Source organism: Anomaloglossus baeobatrachus, chromosome 1, assembly GCF_048569485.1.
Source record: "Anomaloglossus baeobatrachus isolate aAnoBae1 chromosome 1, aAnoBae1.hap1, whole genome shotgun sequence".
Taxonomy (NCBI): Eukaryota; Metazoa; Chordata; class Amphibia; order Anura; family Aromobatidae; genus Anomaloglossus; species Anomaloglossus baeobatrachus.
In genome coordinates this window covers 952,177,070-952,203,724 of record NC_134353.1, presented here as the reverse complement: position 1 = coordinate 952,203,724, position 26,655 = coordinate 952,177,070, and the positions used below count along the sequence as shown (strand labels likewise).

The window sequence follows — 26,655 nt, the reverse complement described above, 5'->3', positions numbered from 1 at the left end:
CCTGGCGCTGCCAAATGGGCTAATAAATGGGGTTTATGTCAGCCGTGAATTGTCAGCTGACATCAAGCCCTAGTATTAGTAATGAGTGGGTCTCTATCAAACACCTTCCATTACTGATCCAGTCGTTGATTCAAGACAAATACATTTTATTTGTACAAACACCCCTCCGACTACAAACCTCGCTCACCAATTAATTACAATTTTTAAAAACAAAATGTCAAAATATAATCCATAGCAAGATCCCACGACAATTACAAAAAGCTAACCTGAAAGACATCAAAAGAGAAAATTAATAAAGAAATAAAGACAAGAGGCACCCTCATTCACCAACTTATTTTCCAGGCAAATCCCTATCCAGCATAATCCAATAAGGGGGTACCTCGACGTTCCCATACTCACTGTCACAGTCAATGAACAAAAAGTTCCCATTGGCTGGGACAGCAGTGACTGCACTAACACACATTTTTGAGAATCCGTGCACTGACCTGAGAACCTCATGAGGTCAGCCCTTTTTTTCTTAATTCAACTACTGGATTAGTAATAGGGGGGGTATCTGCTAGACAGAGGAAACACGGGCAGAACATACAGACTCCCAGTAGATGTCATCCTTTGGGGGATTTGACTGAAAGAATCGAAAAAATGTCTGCTTCCTTGTGTGCGAGTTTTATCGTGTCTAACAAGATTTATGTTATGGATATTTTTTTTGTGTGTGAGCTTTTCATCTGCAATCAGATGTGATCTTGGCTGATAACACTTTCCACATACAGAACAAAAAGATGGCTTCTCCCATGTGTGAATTATTTGATGTCTGACAAGATCTGATTTACTGCTATAACTTCCCACATTGTAAATAAAAAAAAGTCCTCTACTTTGTGTGAATTCTCATGTGTAACAAAATGGGATATGTCAGCGAAGCATTATTATTATTTATAGAGCACTATTGATTCTATGGTGCTGTACATGAGAAGGGGGTTACATGCAGAATACACATACAAGTTACAGTAGACAGACTAGTACAGAGGGAAGAGGACCCTACCCTTGCGGGCTTACATTATATAGGATTTTGGGGAGGAGACAGTAAGTTGAGTGTAGGTTGGGCGGCAGCTCCGCACGGTGGTGGTGGTGAAGCAGTGAAGTCATTGTCGATTATAGGCATTTCTGAAGAGATGAGTTTTCAGGATCCATTTGAAGCTATTTCCCACATTCTAAACTAGAAAATGGCTTCTCCCCCGTGTGAGTTTTTATATGCCGATCAAGGCATGATTTCTGAATAAAACATTTCCCACATTCTGAACAAGAAAATAGCTTCTCCCCTGTATGAGTTTTTATATGCCGATCAAGGTGTGATTTCCGAATAAAACATTTCCCACATTCTGAACAAGAAAATGGCTTCTCCCCCGTGTGAGTTTTTATATGACGATCAAGGTGTGATTTCCGAATAAAATCTTTCCCACATTCTGAACAAGAAAATGGTTTCTCCCCCGTGTGAGTTTTTATATGCAGATCAAGGCATGATTTCTGAATAAAACATTTCCCACATTCTGAACATGAAAATGGCTTCTCCCCTATGTGAGATTTTATATGCCGATCAAGCAGTGCTTTTTGAATAAAACATTTCCCACATTCTGAACAAGAAAATGGCTTCTCCCCCGTGTGAGTTTTTATATGCAGATCAAGCTGTGATTTCCGAATAAAACCTTTCCCACATTCTGAACATGAAAATGGCTTCTCCCCAGTGTGAGTTTTTATATGCATATCAAGCTTCGATTTAAAAATAAAACCTTTCCCACATTCTGAACATGAAAGTGGCTTCTCCCCCGTGTGAGTTTTTATATGCTGATCAAGCTGTGCTTTTTGAATAAAACATTTCCCACAATACGAACAAGAAAATGGCTTCTCCCCCGTGTGAGTTTTTATATGCCGATCAAGCTGTGCTTTTTGAATAAAACATTTCCCACAATATGAACAAGAAAATGGCTTCTCCCCCGTGTGAGATTTCCTATGCAAATTAAAATATGATTTCTGAATAAAACATTTCCCACATTCTGGACATGAAAATGGCTTCTCCCCCGTGTGAATTTTTAGATGCACATCAAGATATGCTTTCTGAGAAAAACATTTCCCACATTCTGAACAAGAAAATGGCTTCTCCCCTGTGTGAGTTTTTAGATGTAAAACAAGCTGTGATTTCCAAGTAAAACATTTCTCACATTCTGAGCATGAATATGGCTTCTCCCCTGTGTGAGCTCTTAGTTGTTGATCTCCCCTCTTGTGGCTTTTATTTTGCTGAACATTCTGTTGTGAATCAGGATATTGTTTAGAAGCATCACATGACGGATCTTGGTTGTGAAGGGCTGAAGGTTTTTCTACGATAATGAATTGTTCTTCAGATGTATTCTTTATAATGCCAAAATCTTCTGTCAAAACAATAAAACAGAATTCGTAAATTTTAACCTTTAAACTTTAACCTTTAAACTTGGTTTTCACTGGTAAACTGAGGGCCCTGACTGCAGTATCGTTGTGCTGCCCAGATAGTGATGGTCTTATTACCAAGACGACTCTACCACAATCCCAAAAAGAAATTACACAGAAAATTAGCTAATAATATTGACTATATCCTGAATGTCATACCTGGCACCACAAGCACAGTGTCCATGGCTGCCTTATATAAGGAATATAAGAGGAATTATACTTTATGAGGCCAAAAAACTGACAGTCTAAATACTCTATAAAAAGAAAAGGACGACTTCCGGTTTCGGCGCCGATTATGTAAGTCGGACTTCTCTCGGGCTCAGTCACCCCTCGCCCAGAATCACAATGTGGGAGAATTAAGACGCTCAGCAATCCCCCGACCAAATCACCTGGCAATCTGTATAGTGTGGCAGAGGTTTTCTGCTCAGAGGGAGCCTGTAGCAGCGTCGCTGGAGAGACCCGCGTGAGACAGAGGGACATCAGGCTGCGTGATAAAGATGGCGCTGGCAGCATAGCTGAGCTCCTCATCCTCACTCCTCGTGTGCGCTTTAAAACGGACGGCCTTCTGGTAGGACAAATTATCAAACCGGGGGAGGTGGAGAGGCTGTATTGACGGCAGGGACCCAAGAGAGAGCTCAGAAGACGGGCGATATAGGGGGTTAAGGGTACCATCTCACTAAACGACGTACCAGCGATTCCGACCACGATATGACCTGGTCAGTATCACTGGTACGTAGCTACATGGTCGTTCGTGAGCTGTCAATCAGGCAGATCTCACCAGTGACCCGTGTAAACGATGCTGCGCTTACTAACCAAGGTAAATATCGGGTAACTAAGCAAACCGCTTTGCTTGGTTACTGGTCATATTTACCTTGGTTACCAGCCCACACCGCTTACACACACACACACACACACACACACACACACACACACACACACACAGACTATGAACTATATGAGAACAAGCAGAAGATAGACGCTTTCTTCCCCTGGTTGTGCAGAGCTGGGAGCTTCTGCTGTCTCTATTGTGATTGCTCTCAGTGCATCCACACTGGGAAGAGGCAGGGAGGAGACTTTGGGTGGAGGAGAGGGTGTGTTAGACACAATGGGTGTGTTAGACACCGCCCTAGAACCACAAAGAATTATGGGAGTTGTAGGAACTGAACCCAGGAAGTCAGAAGAGAGATTAACCCCATCAGAGCTGGAGCCAGCAATGAGCATGTGCTGCTAGAGCACAATAAAAGGTAATATTGCTGAAAAAACATAATAGATGTGTTGAGAGGCACATATTAGCAAGATTTATCAGAAGAAAAAAAAAAAAAATCAGTTCTGGTAACTGGACAACTTCTTTAACCCCTTCACGACCATGGACGGAAAGCTCCGTCATGGTGCCCTGGGCCTTAAAGACCAAGGACGGATCTTTCAGTCATGGCTAAATCGCGGCCCCAGAGCCCCCGGTGACCGCGATCGGTTTTCAAAAACTGTAGATTCGGGAAGGAGAGGACTTGTACCTGACCTCAGGAGGGGTGGTGTCTCCTTCCTGGACCTACGGAGGCTGTGATTGGCTGACGAACGCCGCTCAGCCAATCACAGCCAGTGTAATGTTTCAGCCATTGAAAATGGCTGAAGCATTTAAATCCAGCCATAATCAGTGCAGCTGTAGCACTGGCCATTGGCTGGAGCTGGGTGAGCTTTGCTGCACCCGCCCCCAGCTCTGATTGGAGTGATCGGCCTTGTGACCGATCTCTCCAAGCACCGTGCATCTGGGACCGGGTGAGTTATAGGAGATCGTTCTCCTCAGCTTCTCCCTCCGTGGAATCTGAGGAGAGCGATCCATGCGGGTGCCCATCTGTGAGTCACAGCCCCAGATCATCCCCTGCCCTCCTCCATCTGGTTCGCCCCTGCATGTGACTTCGCTACTCTCCCGCTGCGCTCCTGCAAGTGACGCCGCTACTCAGCAGAAAGAGAGCAGCGGCGTCAGATGCAGGGGGTGGTGCAGCGGGAGGAGAGCAGCAGCGTCACATGCAGGGGGGCATCTGACGCCGCTGTGCCCCCCCCTGCATCTGACGTCGCTGCTTTCTTTCTGCTGCCTCCTTGTATCCGCCGCTGCACCGCCCCTGCATCTGCCACCGCACTCTCCCCATCAGCCACCGCACTCTCCCCATCAGCCACCGCACTCTCCCCATCAGCCACCGCACTCTCCCCATCAGCCACCGCACTCTCCCCATCAGCCACCGCACTCTCCCCATCAGCCACCGCACTCTCCCCATCAGCCACCGCACTCTCCCCATCAGCCACCGCACTCTCCCCATCAGCCACCGCACTCTCCCCATCAGCCACCGCACTCTCCCCATCAGCCACCGCACTCCCCCATCAGCCACAGCACTCCCCCCATCAGCCACAGCACTCCCCCCATCTGCCGCTGCGCCCCTGCATCTGCTGCTGCGCCCCTGCATCTGCCACCTCACTCCCCCATCAGCCTCTGCCCCCTCCCTGATCTGCTGCCTGCTCTCTCCCATCCCCTTAATTCTGTGCCCCCTCTCCTACCTCTCCCCCTCCCAGATCTGCTGCAATCCTGCTGCCTAGATCCATTCTGTAAGGTAGCTATCCCCAAACTCACCTCCCACTCCCCTTCCACCCTTTCCCTCTCTCCCCCCTTCCTCTGCTGCTCCTGCATCCGTTGTGCCCTCACCCATCCTCCGCCGCTCCTCCATCCGCCGCGCCCTCTTCCATCCTCCATCCATCTTTTTTTCCATCCCACCTAGTCCCCCCCCCTTTTTGCGGCACATCCGTGCGTGCGTTCTGATTTCTTTTTTTATGTAAAGTAAGAAGTACAAATAAACTTAGTTTAGGGCCAGTAAAATTATACTGTAGTAATCGTCAACTACAGTATTTTTTACTGAATATTGTAAGGGTCAGCCCAGTGCCACACGTGAGAGCGATGCACGAGTCTCATATCGCATCATCCGGCACGGTCGCTCTCTTCCAGACAGGAGTGTGCGGCTGTGTCGGGTGATGCGATGCGAGATTTGCGCATAGTTCTCACATGTGGCACTTGCCTTAGTGTCAGTTGCAGGCGCTCATATATATATATATATTTTTTTTTACTGACGTTTGTATTTTTCATTTCGCCAAACTAATATTTCTTTGTATGGGGGGGGGTCTCGTTTCCAACATGGGGTCACATGTGGGGGAGCTCCACTGTTTGGGCACATCAGGGGGATCTCCAAACGCAACATGGTGCGGCTAACGATTCCAGCTAATTTTCCATTTAAAAAGTCAAATGAGGCTCCTTCCCTCTGGAGCTCTGCCGTGCGCCCAAACAGTGGTTTTCTGCCACATATGAGGTATAAGCGTACTAACAAATTGCCCAACAAATTTTATCCATTTTATCCTGTTACCCCTCTACAAATTAAAATATTGAGCCTAAAATAACATTTTTGTGGAAAAAAAAAAGTACTTTTTTGTTTTTATGCCTCAATGTATGAAGCACATGAGGGTTCAAAGTGCTCATTACCCATCTAGATTTATGCCATGGGGGGGTCTAGTTTCCAAAATGAGGTCACTTGTGGGGGAGCTCTATTGTTTAGGCACCTCAGGGGGTCTCCAAAGGCAACATGGCGTACGCTAATAATTCCAACCAATTTTGCTGAGAAATGACGCACCTTCTCTTCTGAGCCCCGCCGTGTGCCCAAACAATTACTTTCCACCACATATGAGGTATCTGTGTACTCAGGAGAAATTGCACAATACATTTTATGGTGCATTTTTTCCTGATACCCTTGTGGAAAAAAAAGCTACATGGTTGAAATAACAATTTCCTGGTAAAACAAATATATATATATTTTCACGGCTGAACATTCTAAACTTTTGTGAAGCCTCCAGGGGTTCAAAGTGTTCAGTAAACATCTAGATAAATTCCATGAGGGGTCTAGTTTCCAAAATGGGGTCACTTGTGGGGGAGCTCCATTGTTTAGGCACCTCAGGGGGTCTCCAAACACAATATGGCATCCACTAACGATTCCAGACAATTTTGCGTTTGAAAAAGTAAAATGACGCTCCTTGCCTTCCGAGCCCTGCTGTGCACCGAAACATTTGATTTCCACCACATATGAGGTATCTGTGTACTCACGAGAAAATGCACAATGCATTTTATGTTGCAATTTTTCCTGATACCCTTGTGAAAAAAAAGCTACCTGGTTGAAGTAACAATTTCGTGGTCATTTTTTTTTTTTTATTTTATTTTCACAGCACAAAGTTATTAACTTTTGTGAAACCCCCAGAGGTTCAAAGTGCTCAATAAACATCTAGATAAATTCCATCAGGGGTCTAGTTTCAAAAATGGGGTCACTTGTGGGAGAGCTCCATTGTTTAGGCACCTCAGGGGGTCTCCAAACGCAACATCGCATCCGCTAATTATTTCAGACAATTTTGCTTTCAAAAATGCAAATGATGCTCCTTCTCTTCCGAGCCTTGCCGTGCGCCCAAACAATTGATTTCCCCCACATATGAGATATCGGTGTACTCAGGAGAAAATTGCACAATTAATTTTATGGTGCATTTTTTCCTGATACCCTTGTGAAAATGCTAAATTTTATGGCTAAAGTAACATTTTTGTGTAAAATTTTCATTTTTTTCATTCCACATTGCTTTCGTTGCTGTAAAGCTCCTAAAGGGTTAATAAACTTCTTAGATGTAGTTTTGAGCAGTGTGAGGGGTGCATATTTTAGAATGGGGTCACTTTTCGGTATTTTCTGTCGCCTAGGTCTCTCAAAGTCACTCCAAATGTGATGTGGTACCTAAAAAATTATTTTTGTAAATTTTGTTGGAAAAATGAAAAATTGCTGAGGAACTTTGAACCCTTCTAACTTCCTAACGGAAAAAAAATTTGTTTCGAAAATTGCGCTGGTGTAAAGCAGACATGTGGGAAATGTTATTTAGTAACTATTTTGTGTGACATATCTCACAGATTTATGGGCATAAAATTTCAAATTTGAAAATTGCGAAATTTTCAAAATTTTCGCCAAATTTCCAAATTTTCACAAATAAACGCAAAACATATCGTCCTAAATTTACCACTGACATGAAGTACAATATGTCACGAAAAAGCAATGTTAGAATCGCCAGCATCAGTTGAAGCGTTCCAGAGTTATAACCTGTCAAAGTGACACTGGTCAGAATTGCAATAAAATGGCCTGGTCTTTAAGGTGAAAATAGGCTTGGGGCTAAAGGGGTTAAGATGATGTTCCTACCAAAAATTATTTATTTATTCCGCTGTCTTCCCTTGAGGTTCCCCAAGAGGTTTCTCTCTCTCCTGCAGGCAGTTGTGAGCAGATTTATTTGGACAGGAAAGAAACCTAGGGTTGGTATGTCTACCTTATTTTATAGTTATTCACATGGTGGTCTGGGGGTCCCGAATTTTTATTTGTACCATAACCACAAGGAAAGTGGTCAGATGCAGCTGACCAGTGTCACAGCGGACAGTGACACAGCCGGTGGCACTGCTCCTAGGGTACCAGAGCCGGTCAGGCTGATGGGGAAGAGTTATCCCCCGGGGAGACAGCCTTCCTCGGTGCTGTCACCCACAGTCAGAGTGCCCAGAACGCAAATGAAACCTTGCCTTCTGACACCTCTTCACCCAGAGAAATAACGGAACTGGTTACGGACCCAGAGCAGGTCCCAGAGGGTCCCGGTGAGTTTGGAACCTTAACGTCACTTTTGGCTGCCTCTAGCCAAGAGTTCCAGGTGGCTCTACAAACTGATGTCTGTCTAGAGACGTTAAGGGACCTCGCAGAGAAGCCCTCCTCCGAGACCGATAAGGAGAGGGTATTCTGGGACCAGGGGAGGTTATACCGGGAGACAGTTCCCTGTAACCCCCAACAGAAGTGACTGAAGGAAAGACAGTTGGTGGTGTCTCACCGCTTTAGGAGTGAGTTGCTGCAGATTGCCCATGAGATCCCACTCGCCGGACACTTGGGGGTCAGCAAAACCAAGGCCCGGCTGTCTCACCACTTCTATTGGCCCAAAATGGGGACAGATGTTGCCAATTACTGCCGTTCCTGTATCACATGTCAAAGAGTGGGAATGTCAGGGCCTGCTCCCAAAGCTTCCCTGATCTCTTTGCCGGTGATAGAAGAGCCTTTCCAGAGAGTCGCTGTGGACATCGTCGGGCCTCTGGCCGTCCCCGGCAGCTCTAGAAAACGTTTCATCCTTACTATGGTAAACTTTGCTACCCGGTATCCGGAGGCAGTGGCTCTGTCCTCAGTTAGGGCCGATAAGGTGGCAGATGCCCTCCTGGCCATATTCTCCCGAGTAGGATTTCCGAGGGAGATGCTTACCGACCAGGGGACTCCGTTCATGTCTGGTCTAATGGAGGCTCTCTGTAAGAAAATGCAGGTGCAGCATCTGGTATCAAGCGCCTATCACCCACAGACCAATGGTTTGTGTGAGCGATTTAATGGTACCCTTAAGCAGATGCTTAAGATGCTGGTTGAGTCACATGGACGCGACTGGGAGCGGTATCTCTCACATCTGCTGTTTGCCTACAGAGAGGTACCACAGGCCTCAACGGGGTTTGGGGTTTTTCCCCTTCAAGCTCCTGTATGGCAGACAAGTCCGGGGCCTCTTGGTCTGGTAAGGGAATCCTGGGAAGAGGAATTGAACTCCCCAGAAGTGTCCGTTATGGAGAATGTCATTCGGCTCCGTGACACAATGCAGTCAATAACATGGCCTGGTGCACGAGAATATGGTGCAAGCCCAGGCCAGCCAGAAGCTATGGTACGACCAACATGCTCGAGAGCGGGTGTACGAAATAGGTCAGAAGGTGTGGGTTCTAGTCCCAATGACCTAGAACAAGCTTCAGGCGGCTTGGGAGGGTCCATACCTTGTACATCAGCGCCTCAATGACGTAAACTACGTGGTTACCATCGACCATGCCAGGAAGAGGCAAAAGGTCTTCCATGTCAACATGATGAAAGCTCATCATGAAAGAGAAGCCCTCGCCCTTCCTGTGTGTAGCCTTCCCGAGGAAGGCGACATCGAAGTCTTGGTGGACTTGCTCGCATCGGCTTGGGATGGAGGGTCTATCGAGGAGGTGGCATTCAACCCACAGCTATCCATGGACCAAAGGTCCCAGCTGCGGGAGGTATTCCGGCCCTACCTGATGACCTTCACGAATGTCCCAGGGAAGACATTCCTAGCCACCCACCAGGTGGACACAGGGAGTCATTCCCCTGTCCGTCAACCCCCATACCGTGTCTCCCTAGAGGTAAAACAGGATATAAAAAGGGACATCGATGAAATGCTAGTCCTGGGGGTGATCCAGAGGTCCAAAAGTGCATGGGCCTCGCCTGTAGTTTTGGTTCCAAAAAAGGACCGGACAACCCGGTTTTGTGTGGACTACAGGAGGCTAAATGCAATCACAGCACCCGATGCATACCCAATGCCACGCATCGATAAGCTACCGGATTGCTTAGCCAGGGCCCGGTACCTGACAATCATGGACCTGAGTCGAGGGTACTGGCAGATTCCTATGTCCAAGGAAGCACAAGAAAGGTCCGCCTTCATCACCCCATTCAGGCTGTACGAATCCCTCGTCATGCCCTTTGGCATGAGAAATGCTCCTGCCACTTTCCAGCGATTGGTCGACCAGCTGCTTGAGGGACAAGGAGGGTTTTTAGTCGCTTACCTGGATGACATTGCCATCTTTAGTCCCACTTGGGAGGAACACCTGGGGTACCTGGAGCAGGTGCTCAGGCGGATCCAAAGCGCTGGTCTGACTATAAAGCCAGGGAAGTGTCAGATTGGCATGACGGAGGTACAGTACCTCGGACACAGAGTGGGTGGCGGGACCCTGAAACCAGAGACAGGGAAAGTTGATGCCATCACCTCCTGGCCTACCCCCAAGTCAAAGAAGCAGGTGATGTCCTTCTTGGGTACAGCAGGGTACTATAGGAAGTTCATTGCTAAGCCATTGACGGACCTCACCAAAAAGAAGCTACCGCAAGTAGTCACCTGGACAGATGCCTGTGAACGGTCCTTCAGAGCACTGAAAGCTGCCCTCGCCAATTCCCCAATCCTACAAGCCCCAGACTTCACCCGACGGTTCATAGTTCAGACAGATGCCAGTGCATTTGGCCTGGGTGCAGTACTCAGCCAGGTAAATGGGGAATGAGAAGAGCATCCGGTGGTGTTTCTCAGCCGCAAGCTCTTATCCCGGGAAGTGGCCTACGCCACTGTGGAGGAGTGCCTCGCTATAGTTTGGGCCCTGCGGAAACTGCAGCCATACCTATAGGGCTGCAACTTCACCACAGTAACAGATCACAACCCTCTCAGCTGGCTACAGCGGGTGGCCGGCGACAATGGTAAGCTACTGCGGTGGAGCTTGGCACTACAGCAGTATGATTTTACCATTCAACACAGGAAGGGTGTTGAGCATGGCAATGCTGACGGGCTGTCCCGGCAGGGGGATGCCAGCGAGGTAGGCTTAGGAGACGATCGGCAAACCAATCTCCCATACTACCTCAAAAAGGGGGAGGTGTCATGTAAAACTGTTGAAGGGTCAACACCCCCCTCCTTTCTGCCATCAGCCACAGATCGTCATGACGATTATCTGATCGGCCTGAAAGCTTAGGTATTTATCACTATGGGTGATGGTAGAACTGCAGAAAAGAAAATGCAGAGAAAGACAATCCTTTGTGCTGTTGTTGGGAAAAACTTCCAAAGCAGTTTTTAAGCGCTACGTTAATGCTAGAAAAATGAAAAACATATTGTCAGAATCCCTGAGGCGTGCTGAACCCAGCGCACTGTTTCGCTTGACGGGGAGATCACCGGTATCATGACAAATTAGTATTGGCCAGTAAAATCGTACTAGATGCGTTGTGTTTGGTATCTATGTAAATGTAAAATCGAGATATAAAATATGACGCTAATATCTTTCCCCTGTGTGGCCCAGGGGCAAAGATATGAAAAAAAAACTAGAACTAAGGAACTGTGTGACCATCTCAGCACAACCCACAAGAGACTCTAAAATGATGTCACAGAGAAGGGGGGTTACCTAAGGCATAAGAGAGACTACCTCCTTTCTGGAGGGCATCAGTAAGGGTGATGCTGGCTGAGTATAACATCTTCTTTTCTTGAAGTCCCTCCACTCCCTAAGTTTGGACGTCACTTCTATGGCACGATCTTAGTAAGTTTCACGTTTATACCTTTTATTTTTAATGTAACGGTCTATACTGTAATTGTATTGTTCCCTTTTGTAAATTCTTGTATATTTTTTTAACACTGCCTATTTTCGGATTAAATATATAAAATTTAATAGTTTCTTTCCTCATGCTTTATATACGAATCCAAAACCCAGAAGGGCCTTATGCTATCTGAAACGGGTTTCCAGCTATCCCGAAAAGCTGGGTGGTGGCAGCGTAATTGTTATTGCATAGAATTATTGGAGTGCTATCATTAAGGTTACCGAGGTATATATATATTCCATTAGCGGGAATCGGTGATATATACATTTACCCTTGCTGTGAGACCTCCAATATTTGGCATTATTAGCTCAGCAGCCTCATTTTATGCATTGTCCTGCAGTACCAAAAGTGGCCTGCAGACAAGGGGAGCGCTAGAGAGTAGTCGTGTTTGACAAATCAGCGAACAGCTGCGGGATTTCTAGTGACTCCCCTGTTCATGACATCTTGTCATAAGGAAATGCGACCGGTGGTGGTGGTGGGCAAGGTCAAAATGCCCCCTGTACATGTGCCTCCAACTACAAAAATGGTAGCTATGAATCAATATCGAATACCAGGAAATCACAGAGAGATAGGAGAAACCATTAAAGAATTGGTAAAAACTGGGGTAATGCGCCCTACTACTACCGCATGGAATAATCCTGTCTGGCCAGTTAAAAAGAGTAATGGCTCCTGGCGCATGATAGTTGATTATAGGGAGTTAAACAAGAATACTCCTCCTTTGACAGCTGCAGTTCCGGATACAATAACAATTGTGGAAAATATTCAGACTCACTCCGGAACTTGGTATGCAGTAATTGATTTGGCAAATGATTTCTTTACTATACCTATAGAAGAGAAGGCTCAAGATCAACTTGCATTCACTTGGTTAGGGAGACAATATACTTTTACCAGGTTACCTCAAGAATGGCTACATAGCCCCACAATCTGTCACCGGACGGTAGCAGAGCATTTGGATGGATTCAATTTACCATCAGAAATGCAGATCTCACCTTATATCGATGAATGATACAAGGACAAGATGAGCAAAGTGTGAAAGATCAATTGACAAAACTGGTTGCTCATATGAGTAAAGCCTGCTTTACACGTTGCAATTTCGCATACGATTTCGTATGCGATTTGCAACGCCCCCATCGTATGTGAGGCACGTTCAATTTGTTGAACGTGCCGCACAAACGATTAACCCCCGTCACACATACTTACCTTCCATACAACCGCGATGTGGGCAGCGAACGTCCACTTCCTGGAGTGGAAGGGACGTTCGGCGTCACATGGATGTCACGCGGCAGCCGGCCAATAGAAGCGGAGGGGCGGAGTGAAGTGGGACGTAAACATCCCGCCCACCTCCTCCTTACGCATTGCTGATCGGGAGCCACAGGAGGCAGGTGAGATCTGTTCATCGTTCCCGGGGTGTCACATGCTGCGATGTGTGCTACCCCGGGTACGATGAACAATCTGACGTGCAATTCTAGAGAAAGGTACGATGTGTATGCGATGAACGTTTTACCGTTCAATCGCAATCGCACGTACCTGTCACACACTGCAATGCACCTTACAATGCCGGATGTGCGTCACTTATAACGTGGAAAAGTTGTTCTGATCATCTTGCTGACAAAGACACTCGAAATGTTCGTCTATGGAATACTACAGTACCCATTCCTGTAGTGGGATGGATCAATCTTCCATGGTGGCAAGGCAATTTGAGTGGAACAATCACCAATTTACAATATCTGGCTTTTAAGGGAGGAAATTGGGTACCAAGAAATAAGACTGGACTGACTAACCTGGCATTCATCCCTATAGAGAATATAAAAATAAGTTTTGGGACAGCTATAAATACTGTAGATACTTTTAAACCCAACTTAGTGAAAAGGAAAATTCATGATATGTTATGGCCTTATGCCAATATCTTCATAAATGGGAATAGTGAAACTTGTAGTAACATATTGGGAAATTTAATGTGCAATGATTCCTCTGAATATCGAGCAAATGCCAAAATACATGATATTCAAGGGAGCTTTTCAGATAATATTGCTTTTGGTTTTAATATACATAGTAGTGAAAGTGATTATATTTGTGATTCAACATTTATCCAAACAAACCAAGAAATCAAAATTTGTGGCAAACGATGCCTCTTTGTCATGGTATGTTGTATTCTGAGTGATCTTCCTCTAGTGGAATACTGATGATGGAAAATAATCCCTGGGATCAAGGACCAATTGTGATACCAATGTGATATGACTGAAAGAATGAGTGTGGTTAGATAGGAATCCTAATCAAAAGGTAGTGATCACAGGCATTATTTGATCCATCCAAAACTCAGTATCAAAGAGGTGTCCTCTGGTTGAACCTATTTCACCATGATGAAGAATATACGTGTTAGTAGATCTTGAACAAACCACTTATGAGGAAGGAACGTTTACAGTTCAACTTACAGGAAACTCGTGGTTAGCTAAAAACATGTGTAAGGAAACTGGCATGTAAAATTCATGGCTCATTGCAATATCTCCAGGAAACTGTGGTCGGCTAACAAAACGTGCAGGAAGCTACTGGTGCCCATAACCGCGTGTGGTCAGGTTACATGACCATGACTCAGCAATCTCATGCTGGTCACAATTATAATACTGCATTTGCACACGACATACAAATTGTGTATAAAATACAGGGCTCGCTTAGTGAGATTAGTCACATTTCCAGGACGCTGAAGTGGACGCACTTCTCCTGTGATGCAAAGGCCAGGTTGTTTTCCTTCTCACTAATCGAGTCCTTCCGATGAGAAAGGATTGCTACAACATTCGGTAATGTTGATGCATATTTCTGTTATTGTATAAGATTCTATGACTATAAAGTAGTGCTAAAGCCTATGTATTGTAAACCAAAATCAATAAAGACAGGAGTATTAGAGCAAAAAAAAAACAAAAGAAAAACTTCTAAAATAGATTTTTATTAGTATTCAATATTAAAATCCCTATAATAATAGGACGACTACCCCGTAAAACTACAACTACTACAGTTGGCTTACCTATAACTAAGAGATTATCATCACTCATCCCACAAATCGTCTCTACCACTTTCCACACCCATCTCACGTGACCGGTCTATACTGAGTGGACATTGAGAAGCAATTTAGCTTTTTATAGTTAATGATTTTAATATTGAATACTAATAAAAATCTATTTTAGGAGTTTTTCTTTTGGTTCTAATGCCTATGTACCATTGATTATTCATGTGCTATTAAAATAAATAATATCTTGCTATAAAGAATCTTAGTATTCGTGCCTGATTAGGATATCAGTGAGCGCTTCGTAAGTACGGGCTTTCAGCCCCTTTTTTAGGAGAATTTAGCAAGACACAGCTCCTCTTCTGGAACGAGAGCGAATCGAGCGCCTACTCCACCCAGAAAGTATGTCATCACGCTAGCATTGGCTAGCGTGAGGACGTAAGCCTCACAGGATCTAAAGGGCCAGCAGCAAGACGCAGCTGCCACCTGAGTACTGGGGTCTCTGGAATGTGCCCGGGGGCCGCAGAAAAGGTCAAAGGTTCCACACCCCTGGTCTAAAAGATGAAAAAATAATGACATGGCCCCCTTGTTCACCTGATATGAACCCCATAGAAAACCTGTGGTCCCTGATAAAATGTAAGAGGTACTTTGCACGCTGCGACATCGCTACTGCGATATCGTCGGGGTCAAGTCGAAAGTGACGCACATCCTGCGCCGGTAACGACGTTGCAACGTTGCAACGTGTAAAGCCTAGATGCGCCGATAAACGATCGCAAAAGCGTCGTAAATCGGTGATCTGTGTAGCGTTGGTCATTTTCATAATGTCGCACCAATAGGAGATACGATGTTGTTCCTTGTTCCTGCGGCAGCACACATCGCTGTGTGTGAAGCCGCAGGAGCGAGGAACATCTCCTTACCTGCCTCCATCGGCAATGCGGAAGGAAGGAGGTGGGCGGAATGTTTACGTCCCGCTCATCTCCGCCCCTCCGCTTCTATTGGCCGCCTGCCGTGTGACGTCGCTGTGACGCTGCATGACCCGTTCCCTTAGGAAGGGGGTGGGTCGCCGGCCAGAGCGACGTCGCAGGGCAGGTAAGTGCGTGTGAAGCTGCCGTAGCGATAATGTTCGCTACGGCAGCTATCACAAGATATCGCATGTGCGACGGGGCGGGGACTATCGCGCTCAGCATTGCTAGCATCGGCTAGCGATGTCGCAGCGTGCAAAGTACCCCTAAGATCGACAGGGAGGGAAAACCGTACACCTCTTGGAACGGTGTCTAGGTTGTGGTGGCTGCTGCACGCAATGTTGATCGTAAACAGATCAAGCAAATTACAGAATCTATGGATGGTCGGCTGTTGAGTGTCATCATAAAGAAAGGGGGCTATATTGGTCACTAATTTTTTGAGGTTTTGTTTTTGCATATCAGAAATGTTTATTTCTAAATTTTGTGCAGTTATATTAGTTTACCTTGTGAAAATAAACAAGTGAGTTTATGTCTCCATGTTCTGTATCTGTCACACACTGACATGAGTGTAATAGGAAATAATGGATTCTTAGTCCCTAAACTGGAGAAACCCCTCATCAGCCCTGACAGCGGATAATAGGAAAGAGCTGGAGCTCGTCCTCGCTCACATCGGCAGAATTCATGTCCAGCTGTATTTCTCCTCTATAACATAACTGTACATCCCGTGTTATCACCTGCACCGGGATCACAGATTCATTCACATTTCATGTGTATTTTACATGAAGGGTTAATATACCGCTGGAGAAACTGACACAGCAAAGAGCGGAAAATGGGAATGTGTGACTTGTGTGTGTTATTGGGTGGTCTGTACTCACCGGGGCGGTGATCTGTAGGAATCCCCTCGTTACTCCGCTGATCGCCCCTCACATTTCTCTCTGGAGAATTAATATTGCTCAGATCTTTATCCAGATCCAAAAGCTGCAAAACAAAATATTGTAAAAGTCCCCGAGAATAATGGAGATAAGATCCGGACATGTGAGGTCTGTGGTCAGCTGTGATCCTGCCGTCTCCACCGCTCTCATTACACAAGTATAAAACATCTAAAACTGGAGGAGAAAACAAGACTGAACATAAGGAGGTCACAGCCGTCTACACCTCATAGGGGAGATCTCCATCTACCTGAGGATCCTGTGGAGGAGGAGGAGCGGGACATCTCTCTGGGGTCATCCTCGTACTGGAGAGACCTGCAGGAGACACAGACAGGACGGACATCATTATTACATACAGATAATTATAGGCCGGGTGTATTCAGTCCTGTCTATTACCTGGTGATGTGCGGGGCTGGGGCTCCTCCATCATCACCTCCTTGTACCGCTCCTTGTGTCCTTCTAGATACTCCCACTCCTCCATGGAGAAATAGACAGTGACGTCCTGACACCTTATAGGAACCTGACAACACAATGATACCGTCATCACCTAGAATCCTCCAGTGCAGCCCTGTATAATGTCCCAGTATTCCCAGCAGTGTCACCTCTCCAGTCACCAGCTCCAGCATCTTGTTGGTGAGTTCCAGGATCTTCTGGTCACTGATGTCCTCATGTATCCAGGGGTGAGGTGGAGGCCCCGGGATTGGGCTCAGGGTTCCTCCCCGTCTTTCAGACACAGGGGCCTGACAGCGATCACTAGAGGTCTTCACTACTGCGTAATCCTGAGTGTGGAGACATTGATAATATCCCTACAGACATTTACAGAGTCCATCACTTCCCCGCTCATATCCTCTGTTATTCCCATAGATAATGATGTAATGTGATGACATCAGAACCTCTCACCTCCCTGGTCATATCCTCTGTTATTCCCATAGATAATGATGTAATGTGATGACATCAGAGCCTCTCACCTCCCCGATCATATCCTCTGTTATTCCCATAATGATGTAATGTGATGACATCAGAGCCTCTCACCTCCCCGGTCATATCCTCTGTTATTCCCATAATGATGTAATGTGATGACATCAGAGCCTCTCACCTCCCCGGTCATATCCTCTGTTATTCCCATAATGATGTAATGTGATGACATCAGAGCCTCTCACCTCCCCGGTCATATCCTCTGTTATTCCCATAATGATGTAATGTGATGACATCAGAGCCTCTCACCTCTCCAGTAAGATGGAAGATTATATCCAGACTCAGGTGTAATATCTTCTCCATAATGTTATCTTTGTCCTTAATCATCATTTTTGGGTCAATCAGGAAAAATGAAAAGAAAAACAACAGAAGATTGATCCTTTATTATATAGAGGATGAGATGATAAGGAAATCAACTAAAAGGGAAAAAAAAAAATACAAAAAACAACTGAAGACAATAAGGGGAAATACAGTGGGGGAAATAAGTATTTGACCCTCTTGCTGATCTATAATGTTAAGGGTGGGTAATTTTACCATTGAGAGATAGGATATCCAAAATAAAATCCAGAAAATCCCATTGTAAAAATTATATAAAATTTTTTGCATTTTCCAGAGCGAAATAAGGGTGTGCGCACGTTGCATTTTTCCCGGCGTTTTGGCTGGGTTTAAAAATGCAGCGTGTCATTGTCAAAAATGCATGCGTTGTGCTTCCCCAGCAAAGTCTATGAGAAGTCAGCAAATCCCATGCGAACGTTGCATTTTTAGGCAGCTTTTTGGATGCCAAATATTTCACAAAATCGATGCGTTTAAAAAAGCAGCATGTCACTTCTTTTGTGCGTTTTGGTTGCATTTTCCACCCATTGAAATCAATGAGCCGTGTCAAAACGCAACCAAACTGCACTTGCACTGCATTTTTGCTGCGTTCTGCATGCTTTTTTGACAAACAGAATGCAGGTCTTTCGGTCGGTGTCGGTCTCTCCCCCCCCTCATACTCACCGATCACCGGAGCAGCGCTGCACGGCTGTCACACTGCTCTGACGGCTTCTCCTGCTTTTGAAAATGCCGGCCGCTCATTAATCCATCTCGTATTCACTACTTCCCCTGCCCACCGGCACCTATGATTGGTTACATTCAGACAAACCCCCACGCTGAGTGACAGCTGTCTCACTGCAACCAATCCCAGCTTCCGGTGGGCAAGTCTATTTAGTGTAGTAAAAAAAAATTATTAAAACAAAAAAAGTGTGCGGTCCCCCCAATTTTGATACCAGCCAAGATAAAGCCACACAGCTGAAGGCTGGTATTCTCAGGATGGGAAGCCCCACGTTATGGGGAGCCCCCCAACCTAAAAATATCAGCAAGCAGCCGCTCGAAATTGCCGCATCCATTAGATGTGACAATCCAAGGACTCTACGCGGCTCATCCCGAATTGCTCTGGCACAGTGGCAATTGGGGTAATAAGGAGTTAATGGCATCGCGATCAGCGGTGCCCTCACTTAGGTGATTTGCGGTCTCGAGTGGAGGACTCCAGCTGGCCGTGGATAACCTGAGTGACGGCACCGCTAATCCCGCGGCTGACTTCAGTCACTCAGGGGATTTGCGGTCACCAGTGAGTCCTTCACCGGTGACCGCAAATCAGGCCGCAGCACACAGACAGAGCCGAGCGATGACAATGAAATCAGGTGAAGTTCATCCGAGTTCATTCTGATCGCGCGGCTCGGTCTCACTGCCAGCCATGCTCTATGGGGATGTAGCAGAGCCGAGTGGGACTGCACTGTCAAAAATGCATCCAAAAGGCATTCAAAATGCATCCAAAATACATGCGCTTTGGATGCATTTTTTTGTCAAACGCAGTGTTTATAGTTATCCAGTCTGCCAGAGGGTGCATTGTTTTCTGCACTTGACAGAACGCAGAGTGCGCACATACCCTAAGTATTTGATCCCCTACCAACCATTAACATTTCTGGCTCCTACAGACACTAAAGCTGGGTTCACACATAGCGACAGCGACAATGACGTCGCTGTTACGTCACCATTTTCTGTGACGCAACAGCGACCTAGTAAGTCGCTGTCATGATCGCTGCTTAGCTGTCAAACACAGCAGACGCAGCAGCGATCATAACGACACGCGTTGCTGTGGAAGCCATGCTGCACTTGGTAACTAAGGTAAATATCGGGTAACCATTACCCGATATTTACCTTGGTTACCAGCGCACACGCTTAGCGCTGGCTCCCTGCTCTCCTAGCCTGGGTACACATCGGGTTAATTACCCGATGTGTTCTCCGGCTCCGGGAGCAGGGAGCCAGCGCTAAGCGGTGTGCTCTCACGCTGCCAGTGCCGGCTCCCTGCTCACGTAGCTGGAGTACACATCGGGTAATTAAATCGATGTGTACTCTGGCTAGGAGTGCAGGGAGCAGGGAGCCGGCACTGGCAACGTGAGAGCGGCGGTGCTAGTAACTAATGTAAATATCGGGTAACCAAGGAAAGGGCTTCCCTTGGTTAGCCGATGTTTACCTTGGTTACAGCTTACTGCAGTCTGCCAGAAGCCGGCTCCCTGGTCGCTTCAGTTCGTCGCTCTCTCGCTGTCACACACAGCGATGCGTGCTTCACAGCGGGAGAGCGACGAGCAAAAAATGAAGCAGGACATTCAGCAACGAGCAGCGACCTCACAGCAGGGGCCAGGTTGTTGCTGGATGTGACACACAGCGATGGTCGCTGCTACGTCACAGAAAATGGCGACTTAGCAGCGGCGTTGTTGTCACTATGTGTGACACCACCTTTAGTGGCCGGGGATGAAGGGGTTAATTCAAAATTTGCATGCCCAATAACTTGCATGCTCCCCACTGGCCCCTAGTAACTTGTATGTACCCCAAAGTAACTTGTATGTTCCCCCCAGCAACGTACTGTATATACTGTTTATTATATTTTATTGTACTTTTTTTAATGAGGGGGCCCCATTCAGACTTTTTCTATGGGGCCCCATGATTTCTATGTACGCCCGACTATGTTCCCACGCTGGCACTGGCTAGCGTGAGGACGCACTTTGTAGGCGGGGTGGGTGAGAGTTTGGCTCCAGTTCAACAGAAGAGGAGCGACTACCGCATCATCTCCCAGGTCCTACTGTGCCCGAAGCGCTCTCTGTCCCCGCCGGCGGCAGCGCTCTCTGTGCCCGCAGCCTCCCCCAGGTCTGTCTGTGCCCGCAGCCTCCCCCAGTGGTTTAACTGCCTCCGGCCTCCCCCAGGTCTGTCTGTGCCCCCTATCTCCCTCAGCGCGGTCTCTGTGCCCCCATCATCCACCAGGTCTGTCTGTACTCCTAGTTTGTGCCGTCCCAAGTGCTCTTTGTGCCCCCCAAATTCCCCCAGGGCTGGCTGTGCCGCTCCGGCGTCCCCCAGGGCTGGCTGTGCCGCTCCGGCGTCCCCCAGGGCTGGCTGTGCCGCTCGGGCGTTTGCAGGGTCTGTCGCTTTCTCCCCCCATGTGCAGTGGGGGGGTCTGTCGCTCTCTCTCTCTCCTCCATGTGTAGTGCGGAGTCGGTTGCTCTCTCTCCCCCATGTGTAGTGCGGGGTCTGTCGCTCTCTCTCCTCCATGTGTAGTGCGGGGTCTGTCGCTCTCTCTCTCTCCTCCATGTGTAGTGAGGAGTCGGTTGCTCTCTCTCCCCCATGTGTAGTGCGGGGTCTGTCGCTCTCTCTCCTCCATGTGTAGTGCGGGGTCTGTCGCTCTCTCTCCTCCATGTGAAGTGTGGGTTCTGCTGTTGCACCCATAGTGGGAGCTAATAGGGGAGAGGGCATTCTAGTGAGGAGAAGATGCTGAATGCCATGAGACTGGTGACTATGAGTAAATCTTTTGTTAATAAGTCCGCGATGTGGTGAGATTCCTGTACAGCAGCTTTCGAATATGAGGATGGGAAAATGGAGGCAGACTCTGAGGAGGCGAGAGACGCGCCCCCCGCACAGGGTCACGCACACTTCAGGATCCCTCAGTGGAGGACGGCGGCACCCTCTTTCTAGTGGACACTGCTCGCTGCACCAGTGAGACACCACTGGGCCGGGGTCCAATACAGGAGACGAGGCAGAAACCACACACCGGCTTTATTGAAAGACAGGCGATTTTGCAATTAAGTCGGTATAATGGTAAGAGTAATAATAGAAGGAAGGACGGCGGGGGCTGGTGACATAGACTGCGCTCCAGCTATGGTGAAAAAAAGCACAACCCCGAGAGAAATAACAATCTCTACAGACTGCGCTGCTCTACACTGCTAACCGGGCCGCACAGCTACAACACACACTAACGGAGCTGGTACAACGCACCAACGGAGCCAGCGCCGCTATAACTCACTAACGGAGCAGGCGCTGCACTCTGCACAGAGGAGCACCACATTCACAGCACTGCAGCGATGAGGAGGAGAAAGTCGCTAATTCTACTTGTCTCGATGTAGCTGAGCTGACTTTGATCTGTTCTCCTTTTCTTTGAGGCTGAGCTTTCCGTCTGTTTCTGGGGCAGGTGGGGTCCCGCTTCCTATGCTGAGCGGTCACTGGTGCCCCCCGCACTCCGTTTGTTTCGCTTTGCGGCCCTTCCTCTCACACGGTCCTGTTGTCGATGCGCCAGTACCGGCGCCGTGTTCTGTCTCTACTGATCTGAACCGTCCCATAATCCCAGACTCCCCGTCATGTCAGACTTTACCACAGGCAGCTGCTCCTCTCCTCACAACATCCCGCCTAAACCACCACACACAAACTGTAGGGGGAGGACAAGTCCAAGAGCCACAGATCAGAGGGGAGAGGTTGTCTACTCAACCACAATCTAATTAAGTCCTTTACAGGAGCGGAGCCGCGCGTGCGCAGCCGTCAAGTTTATAATTTCATAGTGTTTAAAGGGAACCTATCACCAAATTTAGATTATCACCACCAGTGGGCTCTTATATAAAAGATTATGAAATGTAGTATATAAGAACCCAGGTTGCGCTGTATAACGTAAAAAATACACTTATAATACTCACTTAGAGGGTGGTCCGGTTTGATGGCTGTCGCTGCTCTCTGGTCCGGTGCTTCGTCTCTGCTTCGTCTCTGCTGCGATCTCCATCCTCCTTCTACCCAGCCCAGTGTGGATGATGTGTCTGCATCATCCACACAGGCTGACACTGCGGTCCTTCACAGGCACACTTTCATCTGCCCTAGTGACAGCAGTTCAAAGTACTCTAATGCGCAGGCACGAGGAAAGGTTAAAACCGGTCATGCATGCGCACTACAATACTTTGATCTGCTCTCAACAGGACTTCAATGCCGGCTAGTGATGTAGGACACGTCATGCACATGGCCCTCAGAAGAAGGAGGACAGCGATCACCGCAGACAGGAGGCGCCGCACCGGAAAGAGGAGGTGCTGGACCGGAGAGCAGCGACACCCATTGGACCAGACCGCCCCCTAAGTTGAGTATTATAAAAGTGTTTTTTTTATATTATACAGCGCGGCCTGGGCACTTATATACAGTATTCTGGAATGCTGTATATAAGAGCTCAGTAGTGATTTCCGCAGCTTACAGTCGCCAAATCGGGTGACAGGTTCCCTTTAAGGTTGAAGGTAGAGTTAAGTCCATCAAGTTCAACCCATGACCTAACCTACCATGTTGACTCAGAGGAAGGGAAAAAAAAACAAAAAACCCATGGGACAGACAGTAAGTGCCAAATAAGGGGGAATAATTCCTTCCTGATTCCACATACGGCAATCACTGAATCTACTGCACATAACCAGTAATATTACATTTTTCAAGACAAGAAAGTCATCCAGACCTCTCTTCAATGTTAGTAGTGAATCAACCATTACACCATCATGTGGCAGAGACTTCCCTAGTGTCACTGCTCTTACAGTAAAGAATCTGCATCTGTGATTATGTCCCTGTTGCAGCCTGTGTGTAAAATGATCATTAGAGATAGCTCTGTACTGTCCCCTCATATTTGTACATTGTAATAAGATTACCCCATACAAAAGCCTTCATTTTTCCAGACTGAACACCCCCAGTTTAATAACCAGTCTTCTGCACCCCCCATTCCTGTAATAGCCTTGGTCGCTCTTCTCTGCAGCCGCTCTGGTTGAGTTCTGTTCTTATACACCGGAGACCACAATTGTACTCCGTATCCTCAGTGCGGTCGCACTAGTGACCTATATAGGGGTAACAGTATGATCTTCTCATGAGCATCTTAACCCCTTCACCCCCTGCCTGTTTTCTCCTTGATGACCCGGCCATTTTTTGCAATTTTGACCAGTTTCACTTTATAAGGTTATAACTCTGGAACGCTTCAATGGATCCGGGCGATTCTGACATTTTTTTTTGTGACATATTGTACTTCATGATATTGGTAAATTTAGGCCGATATTTTTTGCGTTTATTTGTGAAAAGTTCGGAAATTTTGGCAAAATTTTAAAAATTTCGCAATTTTCAAACTTTGAAAATTTATGCCCATAAATCCGAGAATTATGTCACGCAAAATAGTTACTAAATAACATTTCCCACTTGTCTACTTTACATCAGCGCAATTTTCGAAACAATTTTTTTTTTCGTTAGGAAGTTAGAAGGGGTCAAAGTTCATCAGCAATTTCTCATTTTTACAACAAAATTTACATAATCATTTTTTTAGGTACCACATCACATTTGAGGTGACTTTGAGAGGCCTAGGTGACATAAAACAGAGGCGTATCTGGGGGGGGCTAGCGGGGCATCTGCCCCGGGTGCAGTGTCAAGGGGGGGGCGCTGTAATGCCGACTGATGCAGCACTCTGAGTATCCCCGGCGGCCAGGGTCGGCATCAGCGCCTGGCTGTCAGCAAGGGTGGTGATGTATGCTGCGGCCACCGGGCCGAGTTTTGGTGACCTCACTACTCATGCTGGCAGCCGCACTTTCTTGGTTTGCTGGCTCTTAACGTCTCTCCTGCACGGAGCTTTCACTGCTGCGTGCAGTGTCTAAATTTGTCTGTGGGCGGAGCTAGCACAGCACGCAGCATGCACTGTGCTCTCATCCCACAGATGAAGGTAGATGCTAGAATGTACGGGCTCCTTACAGGTATGACTTAATTTGTAATGAAGCTGGTCACGCCCACTAACATGGAAGGAGCCCATACATTCTAGGTTTAACCCACAGAGGAGCTGAAGCATCAACATAACGTCGAGCTGTATGTCATCCTCCCCACCCTGTGCTGTATACCCCCAGTACTATCTGTCCCATGCACCCCAGTGCTGTATACCCCCAGTACTATCTGTCCCCACCACCCCAGAGCTGCATACCCCCAGAACTGTTTGTCCCCACCACCCCAAAGCTGTATATTCCCAGAACTGTTTGTCCCTACCAACCCAGTGTTGTATACCCCCACCGTAGTGCTGTATACCACCCCAGAACTGTCTGTCCACCAACCCCAGTACTGTATACCCACCAGAGGTCTCCCACTCCAGTGTGCTGTAACCCCCAGCGCTGTACGTCCCCCCACCCTAGTGCGGTATACCACCCTAGAGCTGTATACCCACAAGAGCTGTATCTCCCCCACCCCAGTGCTGTACACCCCAAGAGCTGTATGTCCCCCCACCCCAGTGCTGTATGCCACTTCAGAGCTGTATGTGCCCCCATTGCTGTATGTCTCCAGTTTTTCCTGTGATATATGGCAGTGTCAGTCTGCACTGTGTGCGGCTATGTCTGTTAGCCATGGCCACTAATAAGCGCGGCACAGCCACATGCGCAAGAGGAGATGGATGGGAGACAAGCGGGGGAGGTGAGTGAAGCTGCTGCCGACTTCCCCATATTAATACACATCAAACATGTACACTAGAGTGACCGCAAAAAAATCGATATCGGAATTTTGTCCGTCTGGACCCCACAAAACGATTCCCCTTTCCAGATATTGAGATAGCCAAAATTTGAGCTCGATCAAACGACGTTAACTCGTGCCGCTTGTCGCTCAAAGTTTGAAAAAATCCAAATTTTTGGCCAAAAAGCTGACATATGGAGCCATAACTCCAGAACGGTAAATAATAAAAACACGCTTAATATCTCAAAAGAAAGCTAATGTTGTTCTTCAAAATTTATATTTTATACATAATTGTTGTTATTTTAAGTCAAACTGAGTTACAACAGCTAGAGTCAAACAGAGTTACAAAGTGATAAATGTTGTGTTTTTTTGGTATATTTTTGAGTTTAAAGTAGAAATATAACAAAAAACAAGTAATACTGATGTCTAATGACATTTTTTATTTTAAAATTTACTTATAATGTTTTGACAATTTTCAATCCTTCTCGGAAGTCATTATTTTGAGGCCAGGTGTTTGGATTTTGTCTTAGGAAATCTGTTTTTATATTAAAATCGGTCAAAGAATGTAAATGTTTCTTTGGTAAGTAAATTTACCAATCCTCCATCAACTACCTCTTAATTTTTCTTTCCTAACTTTTGGATTTACAACCCTAGCGTGCTCTGATGGTTCATCTGTGCTACTGAGCAATTTATTAGCCATTAACAACTTTTCATCATCTGTAATGGTGGGATCAAAAAACGATAATCCCACCAACTCTGCATTCAAATACCACAAATGGTTCGAAAATTTGGTCAGGGCTATTTCTGCAATGTCGTTGTCACATTCTTTATAGTCTAACAGACTATGCAAAATACCTAAATCTTGCTTTGGCGCAAGATGAGCTTTTGGAGTATTGAACCAAGCTTTACAATAAATTTTAACTAGGAAAACAGAAATGGCACGCACAGAACTTTCTTCTTCTTTAGACATCTTAAATTGACGACGAAAAATTAGCATTTTTAAGCAGTAAATAGCCTTTGCCGTCCACCTAGCGTGATGAATGGCTCCTGGAGTTCTAAAACCCACAACATTGCCGTCTAGTGATCCAACAAATACGAGAACCAACTGCAACAGCTCCTTGTAGTCATCTCTGGGGTGGCGCTCAGTTAATTTGGTCTCGAATTCAGCAGTAACATTTGCAATTAGTTCTGGAGTTAGCTGCTTTTGTATTAGATTGTCACTGATACCTGTGTCGTATTTTCCTTTGTCTAAGGACAAAACTAAAGAAACTAAACTCAATAAATAAAAGGTC

The 26,655-nt window shown here is 46.6% G+C and overlaps 1 protein-coding gene across 1 annotated transcript in view; it reads right to left on the bottom strand.

Moving 5' to 3' along the window:
* Positions 1-129: 129 nt before the first annotated feature.
* The window catches only part of LOC142257063 (uncharacterized), a 63,664-nt gene continuing 37,138 nt past the window's right edge, over positions 130-26,655 (bottom strand). The window contains exons 6-11 of the mRNA XM_075329122.1: positions 17,831-17,899; positions 17,209-17,385; positions 17,003-17,126; positions 16,857-16,921; positions 16,553-16,655; positions 130-2,417 (exon numbers count right to left, since the gene is read on the bottom strand). Coding sequence (XP_075185237.1) covers positions 1,192-2,417; positions 16,553-16,655; positions 16,857-16,921; positions 17,003-17,126; positions 17,209-17,385; positions 17,831-17,899 — 1,764 coding nt within the window. The 3' untranslated portion in view covers positions 130-1,191. The remainder of the gene's footprint in view (positions 2,418-16,552; positions 16,656-16,856; positions 16,922-17,002; positions 17,127-17,208; positions 17,386-17,830; positions 17,900-26,655) is intronic.